This window comes from Rattus norvegicus, chromosome 18, assembly GCF_021556685.1.
Source record: "Rattus norvegicus strain SHRSP/BbbUtx chromosome 18, alternate assembly SHRSP_T2T, whole genome shotgun sequence".
In the NCBI taxonomy this organism is placed as follows: domain Eukaryota; kingdom Metazoa; phylum Chordata; class Mammalia; order Rodentia; family Muridae; genus Rattus; species Rattus norvegicus.
The window spans coordinates 85758468-85781899 of record NC_141551.1 but is presented as its reverse complement, the minus strand read 5'-3'; the positions used below and the strand labels follow the sequence as shown (position 1 = coordinate 85781899).

The 23432-nt window shown below is 35.3% G+C and overlaps 1 protein-coding gene across 2 annotated transcripts in view; it reads right to left on the bottom strand.

Moving 5' to 3' along the window:
• Positions 1-581: 581 nt before the first annotated feature.
• Tmx3 (thioredoxin-related transmembrane protein 3) overlaps positions 582-23432 on the bottom strand; it is a 32920-nt gene continuing 10069 nt past the window's right edge. Inside the window, exons 7-16 of one of the 2 annotated variants that reach the window (NM_001400798.1) lie at positions 21832-21931; positions 21104-21181; positions 18651-18717; positions 15254-15352; positions 13393-13450; positions 13165-13218; positions 11873-11929; positions 6673-6802; positions 5292-5360; positions 582-4278 (exon numbers count right to left, since the gene is read on the bottom strand). In NM_001400798.1, the coding sequence (NP_001387727.1) occupies positions 4021-4278; positions 5292-5360; positions 6673-6802; positions 11873-11929; positions 13165-13218; positions 13393-13450; positions 15254-15352; positions 18651-18717; positions 21104-21181; positions 21832-21931 (970 nt within the window). In that variant the 3' untranslated portion in view covers positions 582-4020. The remainder of the gene's footprint in view (positions 4279-5291; positions 5361-6672; positions 6803-11872; positions 11930-13164; positions 13219-13392; positions 13451-15253; positions 15353-18650; positions 18718-21103; positions 21182-21831; positions 21932-23432) is intronic. The other variant, XM_087593511.1, reaches the window with a different exon arrangement.

Here is a 23432-nt window from a genome sequence, read left to right as displayed (position 1 = left end):
TCAATGATAGGATTCTAAATGAAGTGAGAAGTCAGTTAAGTTAAATGTTAGTTAGAGCTGTGGATGTGTGCCAGTCATGAATTCATCTAATCTTTGTAATTTAGAGATAGGTGGCATTATCCTCAAACTACAGAGAGGTTAGCTGGCTTCTCTATCTTCACAAAGCTGGAGCAAGAACATAAACTATGACGTAAAACCAGAGTCTTATATAGAGGGTGCTCTACCCATTCACCCAACACGGAGGGCGCCTCCCTCACACAGCTGAGCAGTCTCCGCTCATAACCTGTAAATCAAGTGTAAGTTCATATTTTGGGCTCACTTGTTATTCTTGTTCCTGTCATCTCATGAAAACACATCTCTTTGATGTAAGAAATTTAAAAATTAACACTTGCATAAAACTTATGTTTTCATAATGTATACTCTTTTATTTAATGTAATACTCTTTTAATTTAATGTTTTCATAATGTATACTCTTTTAAATAATTAAAAATCAAATGCAAACAGTGCCTTCCACCCGCACTCCATTTTAAGGCTTTAAATCCTCTGTTCATTGATAACAAAGTGAGAGGTCAGGAGAGTATGGTGTCCAGGATCATAATTTATTAATACAAAATTCAAATCCACCACACTTTAAATTTTGTAGAAAAGTTGAGGTATCCTTTTAAAAAGAAATGTTTAAAAAACATATTAGGTTTTATACAATTAAAACTAGACCAAGAGATGTTTTGGGTATAAGGAACTAAGCTACAATTCACTTCCAAGCCTGCTTAAAATCTAAAATTGTGTTTCTGTAATTATAAATAAACTATGCCTTAATAAAAGGAAAGTACTGTGTGGAATAATAGTTGTAGCTTCTGAGTTTGTTTAGAGATTGGTCATGTGGCAAACTTCTGAAAAACATATTAAAGGTAGCAATTATGCAATGATGTTTTTAATTATTTTATTTTAGAAAAACAAAGGTTTCCAATTGGTGTATAAGGCAGAGTATCACAATTAAACAAGTTAGTAGTAATAAAAACTTTCAAAAACCATTATAACTTAGTCCAAACTAGAAAATTTATTATCGTCATTATTATTATTCTCCTCATTCTTGGGACTTATACATTCAGAAAAAATATATATTTGTAAAAATAAAATTGCAAACTCAGTCGTTTAAGTGTTAATATCTTACACTTGTTTAACAATTTCTACGTAAGAATAGCTGAGTGATTTTTTTTCCCCTCTGTTCATTTCATCATGAAAGACTGATGAAAAATGTATATATTTTTTTCCCCAAGAAAGGGTTTCTCTGTAGCCCTGGCTGTCCTGGAACTCACTCTGCATTTCAGGCTGGCCTCGAACTCACAGAGATCTGCCTGCCTCTGTGATACCAATGCTGGAATTATTCTTTTCTTAAAATTTAGAGCTACCTACCAAGTCAACATTAGAAACATCATGGGCAATAAAACTGAGTAAACAGAAACAACATTCATGACTGCTTCAGCTCTTCAAGAGACCTTTCCATCACCTTTACTCATTTGGCATCTTTTACATTATTTCTAAACCAGGTTTCAGAAGTCCTTTGAGTAAAAACCTCTAGATCTAATTAATTTCAAAGACATTTCAAACAAAAGAAACTACAAAAATATTGATAAACACAACAAAGAGAGATTTCGGGACAGAGGTGCTGAGGATGTTGGGCATGTTTAAATGCACATTCTCTGAAATACTCTTAAATGTTGGTAGAGCACCAATGAGCTATAATTTTGAATTTCAGAAATCAGAACTTGACACATGAAAGGAAAGGTAGAATCCCAATTTCCTGAAAGGATTCTATTTCTGGTATTTAACCAAGGGAATTAGAGGATCGACCTTTTCCTAGATTATGAATAGAGCTGCCTTGATTCTAAAGTATGTTCTCCTGATAAGCAAACGGTACTCTGATAACACACTGAAAAGAAAAGTACATGAGTGAACAAATTTTAAGTTTTTTTTTATGTGAGCAATCTAATAATGCAAATAATATCCTCAAGAAGAAACATGTAAAAATTAAAAGTTTAATTCAAAAAGAAATAAAACTATTTACTTACAAACCACTTACACGTTCTTTCCCCTGATGCACATTTTAAAAGTACAAATAGAATATGAGGATCAATATAAAGTTGTTTCACAACAGAGAACCAAAGCACTCATTCAAAAAGAAAACTATTACAGGATACAATGAATTACCTCTGTGCATATGTTTATTAATGCAAAGCTGTGCTTTACTCTTTTTTCCTACTGAGAACTTATTTACAAGGATGATTGACAAGACAAAATACATTTAACATTTGGTAGTGATAAACAGTAATAAATGTAATAGTGGTACTTCCTATTTCTTTATGTCTCTCTCTTCACCACATATTATCATTAATGAGGCATCCATATGGACTTCAGGCTTTTCTCCTGCAAAAAGGCTTGACCATTGGGACCATTACCATGAACTTTCCCAAAGAGTCATCTTTATTCTATGGAGGAGTTTGTTACAGTAATTTTAACAGTGCTTATCTCCAGTTTCCACCTGAAAATATTCTTTTATTTTCTGAACATTCCCCATGACTACATACGTACACCATTATCCATAAAGTTAATGATGGGTGATTAAATATTAAAAATGGTTGCTTTTAAATATAAAAAGAATATTTGGACACAGACTATGATTAGCAATTCTCTTGCTCTATAGATATACATGTTTTAATTCATTAATATGATGCAATGTTGATTAGTATTGCATCAGAAACCAGAAGCTCCCTTGGCAACCAAAGCAGAAGCCCCAAGTAACTTCAGAGTTAGTGCTACAAACCATGTTTGTAAATGTTCAGCGGATCCTTTCAACAAACTCTAGAATACTCAAAGAATAGGACCTAAACATTAGCTAATAAAAATTCTGAGATTAGATAACGTGAAAGCTTCAAAATTAACAAACTGATCTGTAGTAAACATATTATCACAAACACCCACTGTGAGGCATGACTGCATTCTGATGAAAGACAGAGGTTGTGACTGTCAAAGAGGCAAGGCTGGGTCTAGAGAAGGGAATTAGGATCTCTCCCTTTGTTTGTGACATCTGAGTTGAACATGTTGATTGTACTGTGAACATGTTATGGCCTTCCACAATAGAGGTGTGGCAGTAAATTTTAATTATTAGTTTACATATCATAAAAACATGATTTCTATTACTTCCGAAAACATTCTGAATTAATAGAAATACTAGAAGCTATAAAATAAAAACAAAACAAAATACTAGGCTGCTTTGGCTAAAATCAAGATATATTAGGAGGGCCACTCCTTCCTCCAGTGGTGGACAGTGCACTCTTCTAAACAGCATAGGTAAAAGCTGAAGCCATCACTCCCCGCATACCAGCGGTCATTTTAAAAGGTCAATTACAAGATTCTTCCCCCACTTCATGGGACCATATGCCAATATCATAATAATGCAACAGAGTATAAGTAAAAAAGTAACATTTCTCCTTTAAAAACAACTAGTAAAATAAAATCACTATGCTATATATAAAATTACTAGTTTCAAACTCAGAACCTTAAATTTGATACACGGAAAAAGTTAACAGTTCTTAAAATGTCTAAATTTTAAAGACTTTATTTGTTTATATAAATTTTATCCAAAATATAGGAGAATTAATATAGTAGGTGAAAGTACTATTTCTCTTTGCAAAAAACACATCTTCCACATTAACGGGCAATTTAATATTCTGTCCGAGCTTCTTAACTTTGTCATAGAACATGCACATAGAGAAGTGTGCACAGAACGGATCTGTAAGGTAAGTGATACAATGATCTGGCTTTGTTTTGAACAAACTGTTCATCACTTTGTTCCAAACAGCTTCCTACTTATGGAAAGATTATTTTAATTCATGCAGTTGTTATTAGCAAAATACAAAGAATATGTTCTCTTCTGTAAATAGATCATGATTAAATCTCTAAGTTCAATAAATACTCTTTAATAACTTGAAATTCTATCAAATATTTTTTATCTGTGAAGTCTCAATCTTTCTTCTTTTCTAATACATCTTTGGACTCTTGCACAGTAGGCACTAGAGACCCTCCACTGCTGGATTCCTGCTCTTTGCTCTCTTCTATCTGTTCCTGGTTTTCCATTTCACTTTTGGACACTTCATATCGTTCTTCTATATAGCCTCCATCTGTGTCAGCTGTATAGATTCCATAGCACATGATACTGATGACACCCAGTGGCAGCCCGAAAAGAAAGCAGCCCATAAGTGGAGAGCTCTTGAATATAGACTGTGGGGAGAGAATACAATTGCATTTGAATGGAATTCTGACATGAAACACATGATATAAATTTAAGGCCATAACAGATTCCCCTCACTGCTATTGAACTCAGTTTCAATGACTTAATGACAATACCCGAGTAATTCCTACCATGTTAAAGACTAAACAAAAACTCTATACTCATAAGTGGGTGTGCATATGTGCAGAATTGGCAATGGGCAACAGGAAAAGTAACCAAATAGTCTCTTAGGTGGGATATATATGAGAAGGAGGAGGAAGAAGAGGAGGAGGGGGAGGGGGAGGAGGAAGAGGAGGAGGAAGAAGAGGAAGAGGAGAAGGAGGAGATTGTGTGTTGGAAAGTAAACTTGGGTCTTGCAAAAAGGTACCAGCTCTCAATAGAGCCATTTACTCTTCACATGACATTTTAACATGAGTGATGTTGTTATTAGCAAAGCCACATTAACTTACTAGTTAATTTTATGTTATGTGCTATTTCCTCAGTTCTCAGAAAAATAATTTTACTGAATCAGTTTTACCATAAGATGTATTCATGGGTTAAGTGCTCGGAACTGATGGCTGTTGTGACACTGTGTAGACTGCTGAGAGAAGGTGTGGACTTGGGTGAAAATGAGGGCAGCTGGTGGACAAAATACCAAGTGGCCAATCCATTTGGGTGGAAAAAAGAAAATGAATGTGACTGATAAATAGACGGATGCTATGTATGGGTTCATTCAGATTACTCAAATTTGCTCCTTTATCAATAAAGAAGGCTAGCACATTTTCATGGTGGCTTTGGCCTCAACAAATAAAAAGCAGCATAGAGCTGCTAGCAAGACAGGTGGGAAGAACAAATGAAGGAAGGAGCTGTTAGAGAGTTATGGTCACATTTTAATTCTACAATTTAAGTCAGCCATTTAAAGAAATAAAGTACAAAAGAAAGAAAGCAAGTACAAAGAGAGAGCAGATTGAGAACCCCAAATTTTTCAACTATTGAAGACACCAAATTAACTGTCAGAACTTACCACAATTGTAGATTTGGCATCAAATACTATTCTTTTCAATCTCTGAAAAATGCTATCACCTCCTTGGGCCTTCAATTTAATAAGAACAAAACATGTTATGCACATATTAGTAGTTCATTTTATGTTACATAATCATGTAACAGGAGGTAAAAGTTGACTTATAAAATATTACATATGTAACCCCTCAAATTTATGGTAAATATTTATACCCTCTTTTGTCTTATATTCCCATCTTATCATGTTAACATACTCTAAACATTCATTCTGCTTTTACTCATGATCCTGTAGCTTGCTGAAGCAGGCCCACCCTCCCCAGGCTTGGACAAGCTTTGGGTTTTCCTCCGTTGCTTAGCCACATTGAGGGAGAAACTTTCTACTACTTAAAAATATCCTCATGCAGACAGAGCTCAACAGGGAGTGCTGAGAAGCAGAGAAAAGTTCCTGGGGATATCAAACCCTGGCATCTAACTATCCCAGAAGTCTGGCCTATTCTTTGAATTGTTAAACTACAGGACCAATGAAATCTGTTATAAAAGTCTGGTTAGGTTTTACAAAAGGGCTCTCACCACTACAACTGAATTTCTTTCAATCAAAAATACTATTTCTACATAGTACCATATTGCTACTTACTTATGTAACTAAGGGAGTTTCCCAAATTTACTGACTTTAAACCATGATAGGTATGCAATACTGACTTTTCAAAGTTTGTATAAAACTTAAAACAAAAATGTAAGATAATGGTAATTAAATTATCATTGAAGCAACAAAGATCCTTCTCAATTTTTTTCCACTTAATTAAGATGTGTGCTGGTCACACCTTAGCAGGTTTTTATAACTGTTAATATGAATTGTACCTTAGGTTGAGAAATACTACAATAAGAAAATTAAAATCGTATAGTCTTTATGACAATTCTCTTGCCTGATTACTTTTAGAACTCTTTGCTGGACCTCTGACTCTCAAAACATTTCTTGATGGTTAAAAAACTGTGATTGTTCACAGTTTTTATTAGGAAATAAAAAATAATTTCTGGTAACTTATTTCCGTTGTCCTTAATTCAACTGACCCAAAAGTGTATTTAGTGCCAGATAAAGTCTCTAAAAAGCACTACCCCACATCACAATCTCTTAATATCTCTTAATATCACACCAGAGGCTAAGAACACTTTTCCCATTACTGTGCAAGCAAAGGTATCTCAAATACGGCTTTGAGGGACATCTGCACCTGTGGCTGACTGAGACAGGAGAAAGCAGTGGGCTGAAGTGGATTCCTTTCCCCCCAGGCAGTGAATACCTTTTCTTTTCAGGATCAAAGGTGAAGGACTGCTAGTTTCTCCTCTGCCTCCTCCCTTTTATCCCTCTGAAATGGATCTGAATCACTTACTGGTACTGTACCATCCAAAATGCTGTTAATGAACTGGACCATGTCGCTGGCATCCTTAATATGTCTATCTAGCAAAAAGTACTGTTGGTTTGAAGTATTCAGTACAACTATGGTTGGGACCGTCAACTCGCTAGAAAAAAAAAAGAAAGAAATCAAAACTCATATTAAGCACAGCAATAACGAATACCTTACTGCTCATTTATATCTTAGGAGCTACAGTTTGTACAGGAGGTACAGATTTTTAATATCTTTACCACTGTGGTCTACAGGAACCGTTCAAAGTTTGCATAAAATTAATCATTATGCAAGATTGTATGAAAATATTCTAAAAATCAACACCTGAATAACAGTGATTAAATATGAGAATAAAATTTATGCTTTGCAAATTATAAATTTCTTAATAGCATTATATGGAATACTAATAACGTTTAGCCCTACCTTACTCAGAAACCCAGATAGGCAGGAAGATAGTCTCTAGACCCATACTGTTTGTTTCTGGCACTTTCTCTCAACATTGCCAGGTGTTAGTCCAGAAATTTAGCTTCTTACATGCAAATTTTTTTCTTATAAAATATGGAAACCAATAATTCCTAACTTTCATACAATTACAGGAGAATATTCAAGCTAAACATTCAGAATGACATCTTTTATATTTTGAGCAAACATATACAAGGTGAATAAACACTATTGTGAAATCTCTAGTCTACTGTCACTCTACCAAACAACAGGATACATATATTTTCCAATGTACTTAAACATTCATCAAAGAGGATCACATCCTAGCACAGAAAGCCCTATTGTTATAGCCTGAATATGAAGTGGCCTGGACAGGCTCATGTGTAGAAGGCTTGGTCCCCAGCTGGTGATATTATCCTTGTAAGCAGGGAATCTTCAACAGTTTAAGCCTAGCTAGATGTGACTGGCAACGTGCACTTGATGGTTTATCTTGCTTCCTTTTTTTCTTCTTCTACTTTTACTTCTTAGTCACCTAAGGTGAGGAGTATCAGCCACACATTCCACTGCCATGATGCTCTGCTTCATTTAAACCAAAACCAATGGAATCCACTAACATTGTCTGAGACTTATAAACTGGACCCAAAATAAAACTTACCTCCTTTAAAATGTTTCCCTCAGGTATTTGTCAGAGACAACTCCCCCCCCCCAAAAAAAACCCAAAAAGCCAAAACTTATCATACCCTTCAAACCTAACAACTTAAGTTCATTATGATCTTGTGACTGTAATTTGAGCTCAGACCTTCTATTTCACAACTGATTAAACTATTTATTAAATGTTCACTGTTAGATACTATCATCTCAGATTATGTTATTGAAACAAAACTGCTGCATAATGTTGCAAAACTATTTTTAAATAAATCTATCTACTCACTGCAAAAGATTTAAAAAAATGGTCTTATCAAAGTTCCTATCATACATACTGCAAAAACTGTATTTCTATTATAGGATTATACAGAATATCTTTTCTCTTAGATTTATACAAGATCAACCTTATAACTTCTATAAACAATAAATGGGCAATAAGAAATATATGAATTGTTGTTCTGTATTTTTTTCTTTTGGTACTAAAACTTTATGGTAATTTGGGGAACAATTGGCAAGGGGGATGGAAGTGGAAAAAGAAATCAAAGAAGATCTCAGAAGATGGAAAGATCTCCTATGCTCATGGATGGCAGGATTAATGTAGTAAAAATGGCCATTTTACCAAAAGCGATCTACAGATTCAATGCAATCCCCATCAAAATTCCAATCCAATTCTTCATAAAGTTAAAAAAGGGCAATTTGCAAATTAATTTTGAATAACAAAAACTCAGGATAGCAAAAACTATTCTCAACAACAAAAGAACTTCCGGGGGAATCACCATCCCTGACCTCAAGCTGTATTATAGAGCAATAGTGATAAAAACTGTATGGTATTGGTACAGAGACAGGCAGATAGATCAGTGAAATAGAATTGAAGACCCAGAAATGAATCCATACACCTATGGTCACTTGATCTTTGTCAAAGGAGCTAAAACCATCCAGTGGAAAAAAGACAGCATTTTCAACAAACGGTGCTGGTTCAACTGGAAGTCAGAATGTACAAGAATGCAAATCAATCCATTCTTATTGCCTTGTACAAAGCTCAAGTCCAAGTGGATCAAGGACCTCCACATAAAACCAGATACACTCAAAGTAGAAGAAAAAGTGGGCAAGAGCCTCAAACACATGGGCACAGGGGAAACAGAACACCAATGGCTTATGCTCTAAGATCAAGAATTGACAAATGGGACCTCATAAAATTGCAAAGGCTCTGTAAGGCAAAGGACACTGTCAATAGAACAAAATGGCAACTGATCTTTACCAATCCTACATGCAATAGATGTAATATCCAATATATACAAAGAACTCAAGAAGTTAGACTCCAGAGAATCAAATAACCCTATTAAAAAAATAGAGAGCTAAAGAAAGAATTTTTTTTTTTTAAAGATTTATTTATCACTTTATTCAGACACACCAGAAGAGGGCATCAGATCTCTTTACAGATGGTTGTGAGCCACCATGTACTTGCTGGGAATTGAACTCAGGACCTCTGGAAGAGCAGTCAGTGCTCTTAACCGCTGAGCCATCTCTCCAGCCCCCAAGAAAGAATTCTTAACTGAGGAATATCGAATGGCTAAGAAGCACCTAAAGAAATGTTCAACATCCTTAGTCATGAGGGAAATGCAAATCAAAACAATCCTGAGATTCCACCTCACACCAGTCTGAATGGCTAAGATCTGCTGCTCAGCGGCAGCAGATGCTGGCGAGAATGTGAAGAAAGAGGAACACTCCTCCATTGTTTGTAGGATTGCAAGCTGGCATAACCACTGTGGAAATCTGTCTGGCAGTTCCTTGAAAATTGGACAGAGTAGTAACTGAGGATCCAGATATACCACTCCTTTTGGGCACATACCCAAAAGATGCTCCAACATATAACAAAGACACATGCTCCACTATGCTCATAGCAGCCAGAAGCTGGAAAGAACCCAGATGTCCTTCAACCAAGGAATGGATACAGAAAATGTGGTACATTTATACAATGGAGTACTACTCAGATATTAAATGACTTCATGAAATTCTTAGGCAAATGGATGGAACTAGAAAATATCATTCTGAGTGAGGGAACCCAATCACAAAAGAACACACATGTTAAGCACTCACTGATAAGTGGATATTAGCACAAAAGGTCAGAATACACAAGGTACAACTTATAGACCACATGGAGCTCAAGAAGGAAGATCAAAAGTGTGGATGCCTCAGCCCTTCTTAGAAGGGGGAACAGAAATACTCACAGGAGGAAATATGGAGACAAACTGTAGAGTAGAGATTGTAGGAGAGGCCATCCAGAGACTGTCATACCTGGGGATCTAGCCCATATACATGCAGTCACCAAACCCAGACAGTATTGTAGATGCCAAGAAGTGCATGCTGACAGGAACCTGATATAGCTGTCTCCTGAAAGACTCTGCCAGAGCCTGACAAATACAGAGGCAGATGCTCTCAGCCAACCATGGGACTGAGAATGAGGTCCCCAATGGAGGAGTTAGAGAAAGGACTGAGGTAGCTGAACGGGTTTGCAACCCCATAGGAAGAACAACAATACCAACAAACCAGACACCCCAGAGATCCCAGAGACTAAACCACCAACCAAAGAGTACACATGGAGTGACTGGTGGCTCCAGCTGCTTATGTAGCAAAGGATAACCTTGTCGGGCATCAATGGGAGGAGAAACTGTTTGTCTTGTGAAGGCTTGATGCCCCACTGTAGGGGAATGCCAAGGTGGGGAGGTGGGAGAAAAGTGGTAGATGGGGGAGCACCCTCATAGAAGGGGGTGGGGGGGATGGGATAGGTGGTTTCCAGAAGGGAAACAGGGAAAGGAGATAAAAAGAGAGAGAGAACAGGGAAATGTGCAGCAAAAAAGTTGACTTCTGCACACAGTACAGCTATTGCAAGTATGAACTCATAGTTATCTGCATCTGAGTCTGTCAAGATTGTACCATGTTTTGGGCAGGGGAGGGGCGTGGTGGTAGGGGCTATGAAGTCCTATCCCTCCCTGTGTGATTATTGGCAGTTAATAGCTGTTGGGTCAGGAGGTTATCATTTTCTTCATTGATGTTATAAATGTTCCAGGCAATAACCTACTCATATACTCATGCAAATAACTCATATTAAGTTGGGCCAGACATATTGGGCAGAAGTGTTTCAGAGGGAAATGTGGGAGAAAATTGGGGGGAATGGGGATAAAAATAACTAAAATTTATTCTACACTGGTATCAACCTATTAATGAATTTTAAAAGTTGAAAAAATACCAGTGTCAATTACTTCAAGTATCAATAATTATATGTGGAAATAAGCCAACCCTCAGGAATTGGGTCTCTATATAGGGATTAAACTCAAGTTGCCAGGCCTGTGAGCAAGTGCCTCACCAGCCCATAATTTTTAAAATTATTAAAGTTCATATTATAAAAACTACAGATACTACATATTGTAGAATGATTTGAGAACACTAAGTTATAATGAAGTGACAAATTATCTTCTACACTAAAGAATGAAATTAAATCTCTGGGGCTACAGAGATGGCTCAGCTGTTAAGAGCAATGGCTACTCTTCCAGATGTAGTTTGATTCCAAGCAACCATACGGTGGCTCACAACCATCTATAATGTGATCTGATACCCTCTTCTGGTAATCAGGTATACATGCAGATAGAACACTCATATATATAAAATAATTAAATCTAAACAAAATTTTAGAAAAAAATAATATAATTAAATCTCAATGAATTCAAAATTCAGGATTTATAAAATAAAATAAGACATATAATGGGAGAATGTTAGCACCAGAAAATGACAAGTAGTTTTTGGTATGTTTTTTCCAGCTAATTAAGTCACTCTCTATCTCTCAAAATTAAGAGATATCGGGCTGGAGAGATGGCTCAGCGGTTAAGAGCACCCGACTGCTCTTTCAGAGGTCATGAGTTCAATTCCCAGCAACCACATAGTGGCTCACAACCATCTGTAAAGAGATCCGATGCCCTCTTCTGGTGTATCTGAAGACAGCTACAGTGTACTTATATATAATAAATAAATAAATCTAAAAAAAAAAAATTAAGAGATATCAACGTGGAAAAATTGCTATCAAAATCATCAACACTTTACTTACTCCATCAGCAAGGTGTTTATATAGTCATTTCCATCCATATGGCCAAACTGAAAATCTCTTTGAAACATAGCAACAACAAAGAGAAAGAAGAGAAAGAGCACAATATTAGATTAAAAGAAAAAAGGGACACAATACAAACTAGAAATTGGTAAGCATATAAACTTTCAACAATGAACATGGAAATCCCTATGATATTTAATAAGAGTATGTTCTACTGATAAGCAAGTACAGGAGCAGCAACAACAAACTGGACATTTCACCTCATTGTAGCAACCATGCTTAAAAGGCAGGAAAGAAATGTGCTACAAGTAAAATACTAGGAAAGCTGATTTACTATGAAATAGGACCACTCAGAAAAGTCAGATTCCATGTACCAGGAGAACTACACAATGAGTTTTTGGTAGATTTGAAATATGAAGAAAATAATGACTTCTAGAAGTTTTTATTGCTGTTTTTGATAGCAACAACAAACCCAAATATGTGAAATACAGCAAAAATTCTTAATCCTAAGTAGAATTTTTATTCTTTTAATTTTTTTGAGTTATTTTTACCATCATCTACCTGACATGTGACTGTCACTTAAATTGTTTCCAATTTACAAATTTATGTATATATTTTTCTACCATAAAACATATGCCAAACTCTCTCAGGAAGCAGGAATGGGATGAATTATAAATGCAGCTACTTTAACTTGAAAGATGTGGCATGCATGTATCCTCATGCTGACCGGAAGCTCCAGGTCAGTTAATTCTTGATTCACCTGTCAAAGTATAAGATATGGACTGTCTTATCTGAAAGCCTAGGGCCAAATGTGCTTGAAATTTCTGAAAATTTTCATGGTTTGGAACATTTTCACATGAACAATGAGCTCCCTAGGGCAGGGACCAAAGTGTTAATTACAGATTTCATTTTCCCCCATATATATCTTATACACATATCCTGAAAGAAATTTCATAACCACCCCCCGCCCCCAGAGCTGAGGACCGAACCCAGGGCTTTGTGCTAGACAAGCGCTCTACCACTGAGCTAAATCCCCAACCCCCACACAATTCCTTAAAAGTGACTTTGTGTTCTGACTACTATCATGGGAAGGCAAGTGTGGAATTTTCCACTTAGTGTCATGTCAGAGTCCATGCATTTAGACCTTAGAGCATCTTAGATGTCGGATTTAAATTTTAGAGATTAGAGATCCTCAACTTATCTTACCACTTTTGATTTACCTCACTGTAATGCCAAATGAAACAAAGACAACCTTTCAAACAAAGACAACTTTTTAGAACACATACACATACCTATGGAAGTGGTCTCTGAAATCTCTAGCAACTTCCTGAATAATTGACTTTAATCTATGGAAGAAGAAATATATAAACATTTCACTCTTCAATTAAAAAGTTTAATTATCCCATTACAACATTGTTGCCTTATCTAAGGTCCTACAGACAAAAGATACTCTAAGGAGATCACAGAAAGAACTGATCTGGATGACATTTGAAGCTTAAATCCATTTTAAGCAACTGTACCTGGTATGCTCGAGTGATGTGTTTTTCTCATCAATAACTGCAATGGCCACAAGCTTTCCTGAAATTAAGAATAATAGCTTTCATTTTCTTGAAATTGAACATGACATAACTCATATTACACTTACTTGTCAAATATTACATCTCCTGTAAATGTGAATTATCATAATATGTTTCTAAACTTTTACTTCAATCATCATTTATGTGTTGTACAAAATTAACCCAACATCTTTTTTTAAAAGACTGATATTTATTTATTTATTTATTTATTTATTAATTATATATGAGTACACTGTAGCTGTCTTCAGACACACCAGAAGAGGGCATCAGATCTCATTACAGATGGTTGTGAGTTACCATGTGGTTGCTGGGATTTGAACTCAGGACCTCTGGAAGAGCAGTTAGTGCTCTTAACTGCTGAGCCATCTTTCTAGCCCTTAATCCAACATCTTATTGTACAATGCTTGCAGCCTGGACCAATGAATTAGTTAATTGCAGATGATAAATTTCTTTTACCTCTAGGAGGAAAATAATAATAAATGTGCTATAATTTCTCTATTAAAATTTATGCAACCACAGACTGACAGTGTTTTGTGGAAAGCTACACCATAAAGAAGACACTGATTTAAAAAGCTTACTAAAAATTGTTGTTGCTAAAAAATAATCCCAACAGTTTGTAATACTAAGGAGATGATTTTTGTGTGGCAATTTTTATGTTACAATTTCACCAATAATGGCATATAGAATAAAACTGAATGACAAGTATAAACTGTCAATAAAACTGAAGTATAAGTAAAATAGTAATTCATATGCCTACTGATAACGTTCAGGAGTAGAATAATGTAATACCAGATCAGTGGTGTTCTGGTGGTACTGATGTGGGTTAAAGATATTATGTGCTGAGCACTGAACCAAATCCTGGAGAACAAAGGTGAGATAACCACTGTGTATTACCTATGTTAATGAACTTCAGGAAACTCCCACTTACCTTAGGAAAGCAAGGTTTTCAGATTTATGAGGAAAGTTAAATGAATTTATATATCTAAACATACTAGAATATTATTCTACTTGGGGCAGGAATACAAATGTAGGGTTAAGTTAAAAAAAATAGTGTCATTGTACATTATTTTGATGCTTTTCCTAATCTCAGTCTGCATAATCTATCTCTAATACAACCATATAATTTCAACTGACTGTTAGCTTTCTGTTGAAAACATCAGTCCATAAGGACTATTCCTTGAAATATTTCAGGTACTAGACAGTGCTTAATTTTTCTTATTTTTACTTAGTTTTCAAATATTTCTTTCCTACAACTGCATTTCTACTTCATGACCATGAAACCATGAGAAGAGACACACGTGATAACAACTAATAGTTGTCCCACTTTTAATTAGTCTAAGTTTATACAATATTCCCCTAAGAAAAGATGCTTCTTATAACTTTTAAGCTTCTATTTATACTAATATTCTATTTAATAAACACTTGTATTTACTTTCTTGCTTTGTCAATTTCTACCACATGACCTTAAGGAATAAACAATATGATGGATTCCCACTCACAAGTAACAGCAGACCTTAGAGATGGTGAGAAGGCTTCACTTTAACCAGCAGCCTCATGACTTTTGTCTTTCCCTCATTCCTTGTCTTCCTCATCACTATCACTTATTAGTGAGCCTTCTCTTTGGCTACACTGATCATCATATGAGAGTGCATATCCGTGCTTTATACATCCCAATTCTTAGAAAGCAGAACTAGCAAACATAAGTCTACTTAGTTAGGAAATGCAGCCTTAAAAGAGCCAGTAGATACGTATTCAATTAAAGAAAAATTCTGTAATAAAACAGGAATGGCCATCTACTTGTTACCTGTGTCTCCAAGTTCATACAAAAGGAAACCATCCATAGTAAGATAGTTCTGAAACCTCTCCCTGCTGATCCATGAGGACAGATCTCCATCTTCATACTCTTGAAACAAAGCAAAGGAAATACATCAGAGTACAAGATAGTTATAATGTCTCCATCTAGCAAAGTAAATAAAGTACTTAACACAGTATTATAATTAAAAAATCTTAGGCTGGTTGTTATGTAGTTTACTCTACTCAATCAGATGTAGAAAAGGATTAACAAACAAAGCAATTATTTCCTATACCATCACTAAAATTAGCAAAGGATAATGAAAAAATAATTAAAATGCTCTAAATCAAAACTGAATATGTTTTGAAACATATTAAGAAAGTCCATTTATAAATTTAAGAAGAGATTATAACACAGTTATTAAAGACTGACTATTCATTTGACAACAAAATTGAAAAGATAGTGATAAAATGATCAAATGAAAATATATTTTCCTAAATGATAGCCTAGTGAAGCTATTACCTGGTTCTTATGGGTAATTTGTATTGTAATTTCTTTGCTCCTGTTTATTAGATTTTATTTTATTTATACTTTCTCATATCTACAACTTAAACACACACACAAGACACAGTACATTAGTTGTATTTCAATGTCAAATACTTCCTTTTCTAGGCAGACAGGAAATATTGCATCCTGATTAAAAATATAGTTCTAAAATACTTCTGGAAACAGGACAATGGCATGAAGAAACTATTAAAAGTAAAGATCTTTAATTGATTGTATTGTACTCACTGACTGAAAGGTGTGCCTTTTCTTTCTGTCACATTGTTAAATAACCTATCTTAAGCAATCAAATCTATAAAATAAAAAGCCAAATGGTATGCACTCACTGATAAGTGGCTATTAGCCCAAATGCTTGAATTACCCTAAATGCCTAGAACAAATGAAACTCAAGACAGATGATCAAAATGTGAATGCTTCACTCCTTCTTTAAAAGGGGAACAAGAATACCCTTGGCAGGGAAGAGAGAGGCAAAGATTAAAACAGAGACTGAAGGAACACCCATTCAGAGTCTGCCCCACATGTGGCCCATACATATACAGCCATCCAATTAGACAAGATGGATGAAGCAAAGAAGTGCAGACCGACAGGAGCCGGATGTAGATCGCTCCTGAGAGACACAGTCAGAATACAGCAAATACAGAGGCGAATGCCAACAGCAAACCACTGAACTGAGAATAGGACCCCCGTTGAAGGAATCAGAGAAAGAACTGGAAGATCTTGAAGGGGCTCGAGACCCCATATGTACAACAATGCTAAGCAACCAGAGCTTCCAGGGACTAAGCCACTACCTAAAGACTATACATGGACTGACCCTGGACTCTGACCCCATAGGTAGCAATGAATATCCTAGTAAGAGCAGCAGTGGAAGGGGAAGCCCTGGGTCCTGCTAAGACTGAACCCCCAGTGAACTAGACTGTTGGGGGGAGGGGGACAATGGGGGGAGGGTGGGGAGGGGAACACCCATAAGGAAGGGGAGGGGGGAGGGGGATGTTTGCCCGGAAACTGGGAAAGGGAATAACACTCGAAATGTATATAAGAAATACTCAAGTTAATTAAAAAAAAAAAAAAGCCAAATTGAAATTATTTATAAAGCTAGATTTAGAAATTAGAAAACTGAACCTATAAGTTGATCACTGGGCCAGGATCTTCATTCCATGGCAACAGTAAGTTTCCTAAGGATGGTATGTGATGAATTTAAAACTCTTTAGAAAAACTATCCCTATAGTAGGATCCAAAAGGTTCCAGATTCATAAATAATCAGTAGCAGAATAAATGTCTGAGGTATTATGAGATCTATTGTCCACCTGAAAGATTCAGGCAGGTTCAAGGTTTAGCAACAAAGCTGGTCATGTACAATACCCTCAGGAACTGCACCTACTACTTCTTTCTCAAGCACAAAAGACATCTCAAGTAGAAGTGAGGTGAAAGAAGAGGGACTTTCTTTGAGCAGGCACAAAGAATATATATAAATCTAGACAAGTGTCAGCAGGTTGTGTGTGTGTGTGTGTGTGTGTGTGTGTGTGTGTGTGTGTGTGTGTGTGTGTGTGTGTTTAATTTCCAAAAAGAATCAAAGGTAACTGTAGCTCTCTAAGTTACCAACCTCTTAGCAGAACTAGAATAAGAGATTTGATGGCCAAATCTAGATACTGCTAGATCTTAACTTGGGAGAAAAAAACCACTTTAAAAATACATAAAATAGCTACAGTGGCCAAGTATACAGTGAGCAGTACTGCTAGCAGTTCCATAGTCAAGAAGATGGTAGGCAAAGACACATATATAGTTTCCTTTCTCTCTTTCCTCTCAAGTTCATTTGACTGCTTGGTGATAATTGTAAACATTCGATAACTATCTCCTGAATGAATGAGCCTATGAACAGCCTTGTTGTTCATAAATCTCCTTAGCTAATGTTTTAGTGATGCATGACATTTATTTCTCTGCCATTCTATCCACTGCATAAATCATTTAAAGGATAAAAATAACAATACAATAGTAAGTAGTCATTGTATTGTACTAAGTAATAGAACACACCTAAGGTATAGTAATTTATAGCATACAGTAATGACAATTATATATCAGGAACTTAAATCAGTTTCAATTAAACACAGTAAAAAATAGAGATGCTTAGTATTCTCAGTTGAATTATCAGAATAACATGTTCCTTGACTAAAACAATGAAAATACTTTTTTTCTTCAGTAGTCTAATAACTGAGAGGTTACCTAAAAACACATAGCCCACATTAAAAACAAAAGATTAATGAAACAGTGACAAAATGCCATTAGGATTTGCTTTGAAATGCTTCAAAAGAGAAACAATAAAACTGAAGCAACTGCAGTAAGGTTCTGTTAACCATTTTTATTACTGAGTATTAGGTTTTTATTATGTCATTCTTTTTATGATGTATGAAAGATACCAAAATAAAATTTAAATAAAATAAAATGTTCACTTTTAGGAAATGTTTTCTGACAGAGGGGGAGAAATAACCTAAACAGGGTATAAAGGTTTCATTCTGCTGAGTATGTTTTCTTTTATCTCTGTACGATGAAAGTTAACTATCCTCCTAAAATTAAGTCTGAACATTTTAATGCATAGAAATAGAATACAGCTTATTTCTTAAGGTGGCAAATAATTTCACACACAAACACACACACATGCACGCTCATGCACACAAAATCACTGGCAGCAACTAGGGATGAAAGTACACTGAGTGGAAAACTACTGAAGGGTTAAAAGATTACTCTATCAAAGGCGACACTGGTAGTGCTTACAAAATCTTTTGTAAATGCCTCCTTATAACAATATTCTAATTATGAAAGGCTTTATATGAGTTAAAACTTTGGAACTTACCATCGTAAACAAAGTAAGTGTCATCTTTGAAAACAAGCACAGCAGGCATCTCCTTCAGTGTCACGTACTGCAGAAAATCATACGTTTAACACTAGCAATTCCATTAGTAATCACAATTTCAAAAGCACTGAAAGAAAACTAGGAAAAACACTCACAACAACAACAAAGACTAAAAAGAGTACAATTTTAAATTCAGCTAAATTTTATATCTGAATTTTATATCTAAATTTTATATCAGATACCTCTCTGGAAGCATACTGCTTGATATGAGAAAAACCAAGGACTACTTTTAAGAGTTTCTAAAAGACCATGAACAGCATTCTGAGTAGGAAAGGATGGAATGGATTCTGGAGCACAGGACAGACAGCAGGACCAAAGCTTCAATAGCTGACCTAAGGATGTCACGCCCCACCACTCACCACTTCATCTAGGGTCAACTGCCTTATTCTAGAAACATAAAGCCTATGACAGTATCTACCGACAGGTTAATTATGAATGACATTAGGTAACAAGTACTCTCCAAACTGCATTTTAAAACACAACTGTCATTCATAAGGAATCACCTAAAAGAACCTCCTTCTATTTTGTATGTATTTCCAAAGAGTAAAATTATGACAATTAGATGACAAATAATTTGGCTAGGCAATTACGCATGAGTACATGAAACATGAAAATAACAATAAATAAAGGAATTCAGGTATACATCAGCATGCAAGCAATATGATAAATGACTTTATGATAATGCTGCATTGTGACTAAAAATTACATGTCATAAAAAGAACTACCTCAGATAGTGAAAAAAAGCTTTCAACCATGACTAGATCCCCCAGCTCTTAGACACCCACCCACCAAAATGATATGAAGTTTCTATTTTCAGTATGAGGCATTGCTCCCTTTCAAAGGAATAAAGTGGCCACTCCTGGAAGGGCTTAAAGCAGATAATCCAGATCCATCTCTTTCTCTCTTCTAGATGTTTGCTATCACATTTACATGGGTGCAGGGACTATTCTCCATGTTTTCAGTTTTTTCTTTTTAAATATAAAGTCTCATGTAGCATAGGCTGGACTTGAGCTCCTGCCTCTGCCTCCAGTTATACAACATCCTGTCTAGGTAATTCTACAACTTCCAGAGGTGGTGGTTAAACAACTATTTGCATTTGTTAAAAATCACACACCTGTGTGCTAAAAATGGATCTGACTATAAATACAAAAATTAATAGTTACATCTAAAAAAGGAGACATGACAAATTAAGGGTATGAACATGATCTGCTTTGAAAAATAATGTCTTACACCAAACTAGGAAAATTAGAGTGGGTTTAGACTGGCAAAGATTGACATTCATTTTGAAATTATTTCAGAATTCCATTTATAATATAAAAACCTAGATATGTAAGAAAGCAGTGGTTTTCAACCTATGGGCTGCGACCCCTTTGGGGATGAACTACTATCTCACAGGGGTTGTATATCAGATATCCTCCATATCGGATATTTACATTTTATGGTTCATAACAGTACCAAAACTACAGTTATGAAGTAGCAATGAAAATTTATGGTTGGGGGCTACTACAACATGAGGAACTATATTACAGCACTGCATCATAAGGAAGGTTGAGAACCACTGTGCTAAAGGAGCACTAAGTTATTTCATGTTCTCCCGCTTATTGACTCTTAAGCCCAAAGGTCACTGATCTCTGAACCTACTTTCACACTGTCCACTGCACTGTGCTCTAAGCATTTTCAAATGAACAGACTTGAGTTCCTTATGAACTTCAACCTCCTCATACACAGTATGATATACACAACAGAACTGTCCTCTGCTTGCTTCTAACCCCTTCTCACAGTACTACAGGATCACTGGCTATTGTGTTGTTTCTCAAGTATTTAAGGCATGCTCTTGTCTTGGGGATGTACTTGTACTTGTCTTGTACTATCTCCTCCTTGTTTCTGATACGTTCTATCCACAGACCTGCATGAGGCAGGTTTCAATTCAAATATTTCTACTTAGACATACCTCCCTTTCTTTCTTTATTTTTGGACCAAAAATGTAAATCAATTGTCTACCCCTACATATCCTAACTCTCATGCTGTCCATTTACTTTTTGGTGGCATCTCTGAAATCTTGTTTTTGTAATATTTATTTATTTGATGTTGGTGTAAGGAACCAGGAAAAGGCTGTATTTGCAGGATACATAGAACTTAATACTTAAAAACGTCTTTGGGGGTTTGATTTATATATCATTGCTTACTAGTATTACTTCACAGAGAAAAAAAAGTCCCTAATGTAATCAAAATCTCTAAGTGCCATGAGTGTGGGTTCATGAATTATAAACAGTCTGACATCAATAGTGAAAAAATTTCTTTTCAGACAACATTATGAATAAATCTGACATGTAAAATCAAATCATAATTCTTAAGAATAAATTATTATCATTAAATCAGATATTAAATATTACCTCAGGAACCACATCTTCTGAGGCAGAAAAGAAGTACGTATATACAATTAACTCTGAAGCAGCATCTATGTATTTCTCCTATGATAATGCAAATGGAAAAAGATATCTTAAATATAAAAGATCACAATTTATTTCTCACTTAATAATTAAAGCTATCTGTAAGCAGCAGAAGAAGTTCCTACCACGTCAGCTTTCAGTGAAAGAAGAAACTATAGCCAAACCAAACACACAGCTGTCAAGGCAAACAATCATTGCAACTGAGTGCTCCTATTCTCCCCCTCACAGAGTGCTGGATTATAACACACAGCCGACCCAGGTTTATTAACAGAGACTCGCAATGATGAATAACGATGCTGGTGGTGACCGTGAGAAAGGCGTGCACAAACACACGCACACATTTAGTAAACAGCACAGTGCTTTGCTTTAAAAAGGTAACATTTGCACTGCAGTTTTCAGTCTTTCACTTAAAGTGTTAAAAAGTGATGAAAAATTAATTAATCTGGTCAGTAACATACGAAATACTAAGGCAGGCAATATTTAGCCAAATTTCACTTACTTCAATTTCACAATTGCAAATTTAGTAAGAGAGATTAAAGAAAGTGTTTTCATTGTGAAAAATACTTAAACTAAAATATTTTGCTTTAAAGTCTTGGTAAAATCACAGCTCCACAGCAAACAAAATTACAACAACATGTCTGTTTATGTGGAAGAAAAAGATAATTTCATACTTTCAAGGGTGATTCTCCACCAATATAAACAAAAAATACACGGTGCCTCTTCCGTACATGGTCGAACATTTGTTGACTTGGAAGAGGCCGAATTAGAGCCCTGTGTGAAAACAAAACAAATGGGTGTGAGCCAAAGATAGTGCACAGCTGATTGCTATTTATGTGACATCTGATCACATTTAATCACATTTAATGTTCTAGCCATGCTTTTCTGCACTTAAGTATACCACCAAAGCCATCCAGGTAAGATTCCAGCCTACGGTGTGTGTCACTACACAGTAACACTTTATGTAGTACCCAAAATTAAATCTGCCAGTTCCAAATACATCTCTTTAGACTTCATCAATACTAATCAATAGTTTTTGATGCGTGAGACACAGAATGATCATCTGCTTACAGTCCTTGGCTAAAAGCAAGACAAGTCACCTGAGAATTCTTTCAGCTTCAAAAGCATATTTACAGAAACGGATCACGAAATAGTATCTCGGGAGTCAACAAGAGTTAATATTTATATAACATGTGTCAATTTAAATATTACATATTCCGTAAGTATCCTATAGAGGTCAAAGCTAAACTTCCAATTTATATTACTATTTATTTTCAGAAAAATAAAATGGAAACAAGTTACACTAGCACAAAGAGAAAACTATGCCATAAAATTTATTATACAATTATTTTAAAAACAAGTGGATAAATTAATTATACTAAAAGTTACTATAAAATATATCACTCATAAAACAGTTAAATGAATAAATGCTTTCTTTTTTAAAACTTAGTATAGATTGTCATACTTTCAGTCCACAAACCTTACAAAATGAACAGAACCTATTGTGTAAAAGTGAACACCTTCAAAGCACACAGGGCTACGGCCATTGCATCACTTTCCCTAGCCTCTGCTTCAATCCTTCGTAATTAACCAGGAAGTGATGCAACTCTGGAACCGAGTCACGAAATTGCCTCTACTCTGGAGTACTTTCACTCCAGGAGAACCCCTTCCTAGGGTTAAGAAAAAATGCACTCAATAACTGCAAAATATAAAGCTATCTGAAGCCATGGGAGTCCAGTGCATACCACTAGCCTCACTTACTTCAAATTAATTCATTTCAAATTTATTTATTCACAAAGAAAATGAAGAGAAACATGCAACCACAATGAAAAAATACAATTGAAACTATATGTATAAGCATCACAAACTCTAATAAAGATCATTCATAATTCTGTGCATTTACACAAATATTTTGAGGCATAATTTTACACAACAAACCTATCCTGTTTTAACCTCAAGCTATTTATTTACTAACATATTTTGTCAAGCTATTAAAGGGCCTATATAAACTTCAAAGCCAATATAGATTAACTGATATTGACAAATATTCTTCAAAAAGATACACACATATTATAAATATAATTATGAACACTGATATTCTCTACATCTTAGCAAGACACAGACATTTCGTTTAAAGAAATAGCATTCAAATCATCAGGAATTGCTAGTGGAAAAATCTACTTTCTGATCAGCAATAAGTCAAAGATCTGTAGTTCAATGCAAACGGCTCACTGAGTTTGGCTATGTCACTTACTAAACAAATACTGCTAGAATA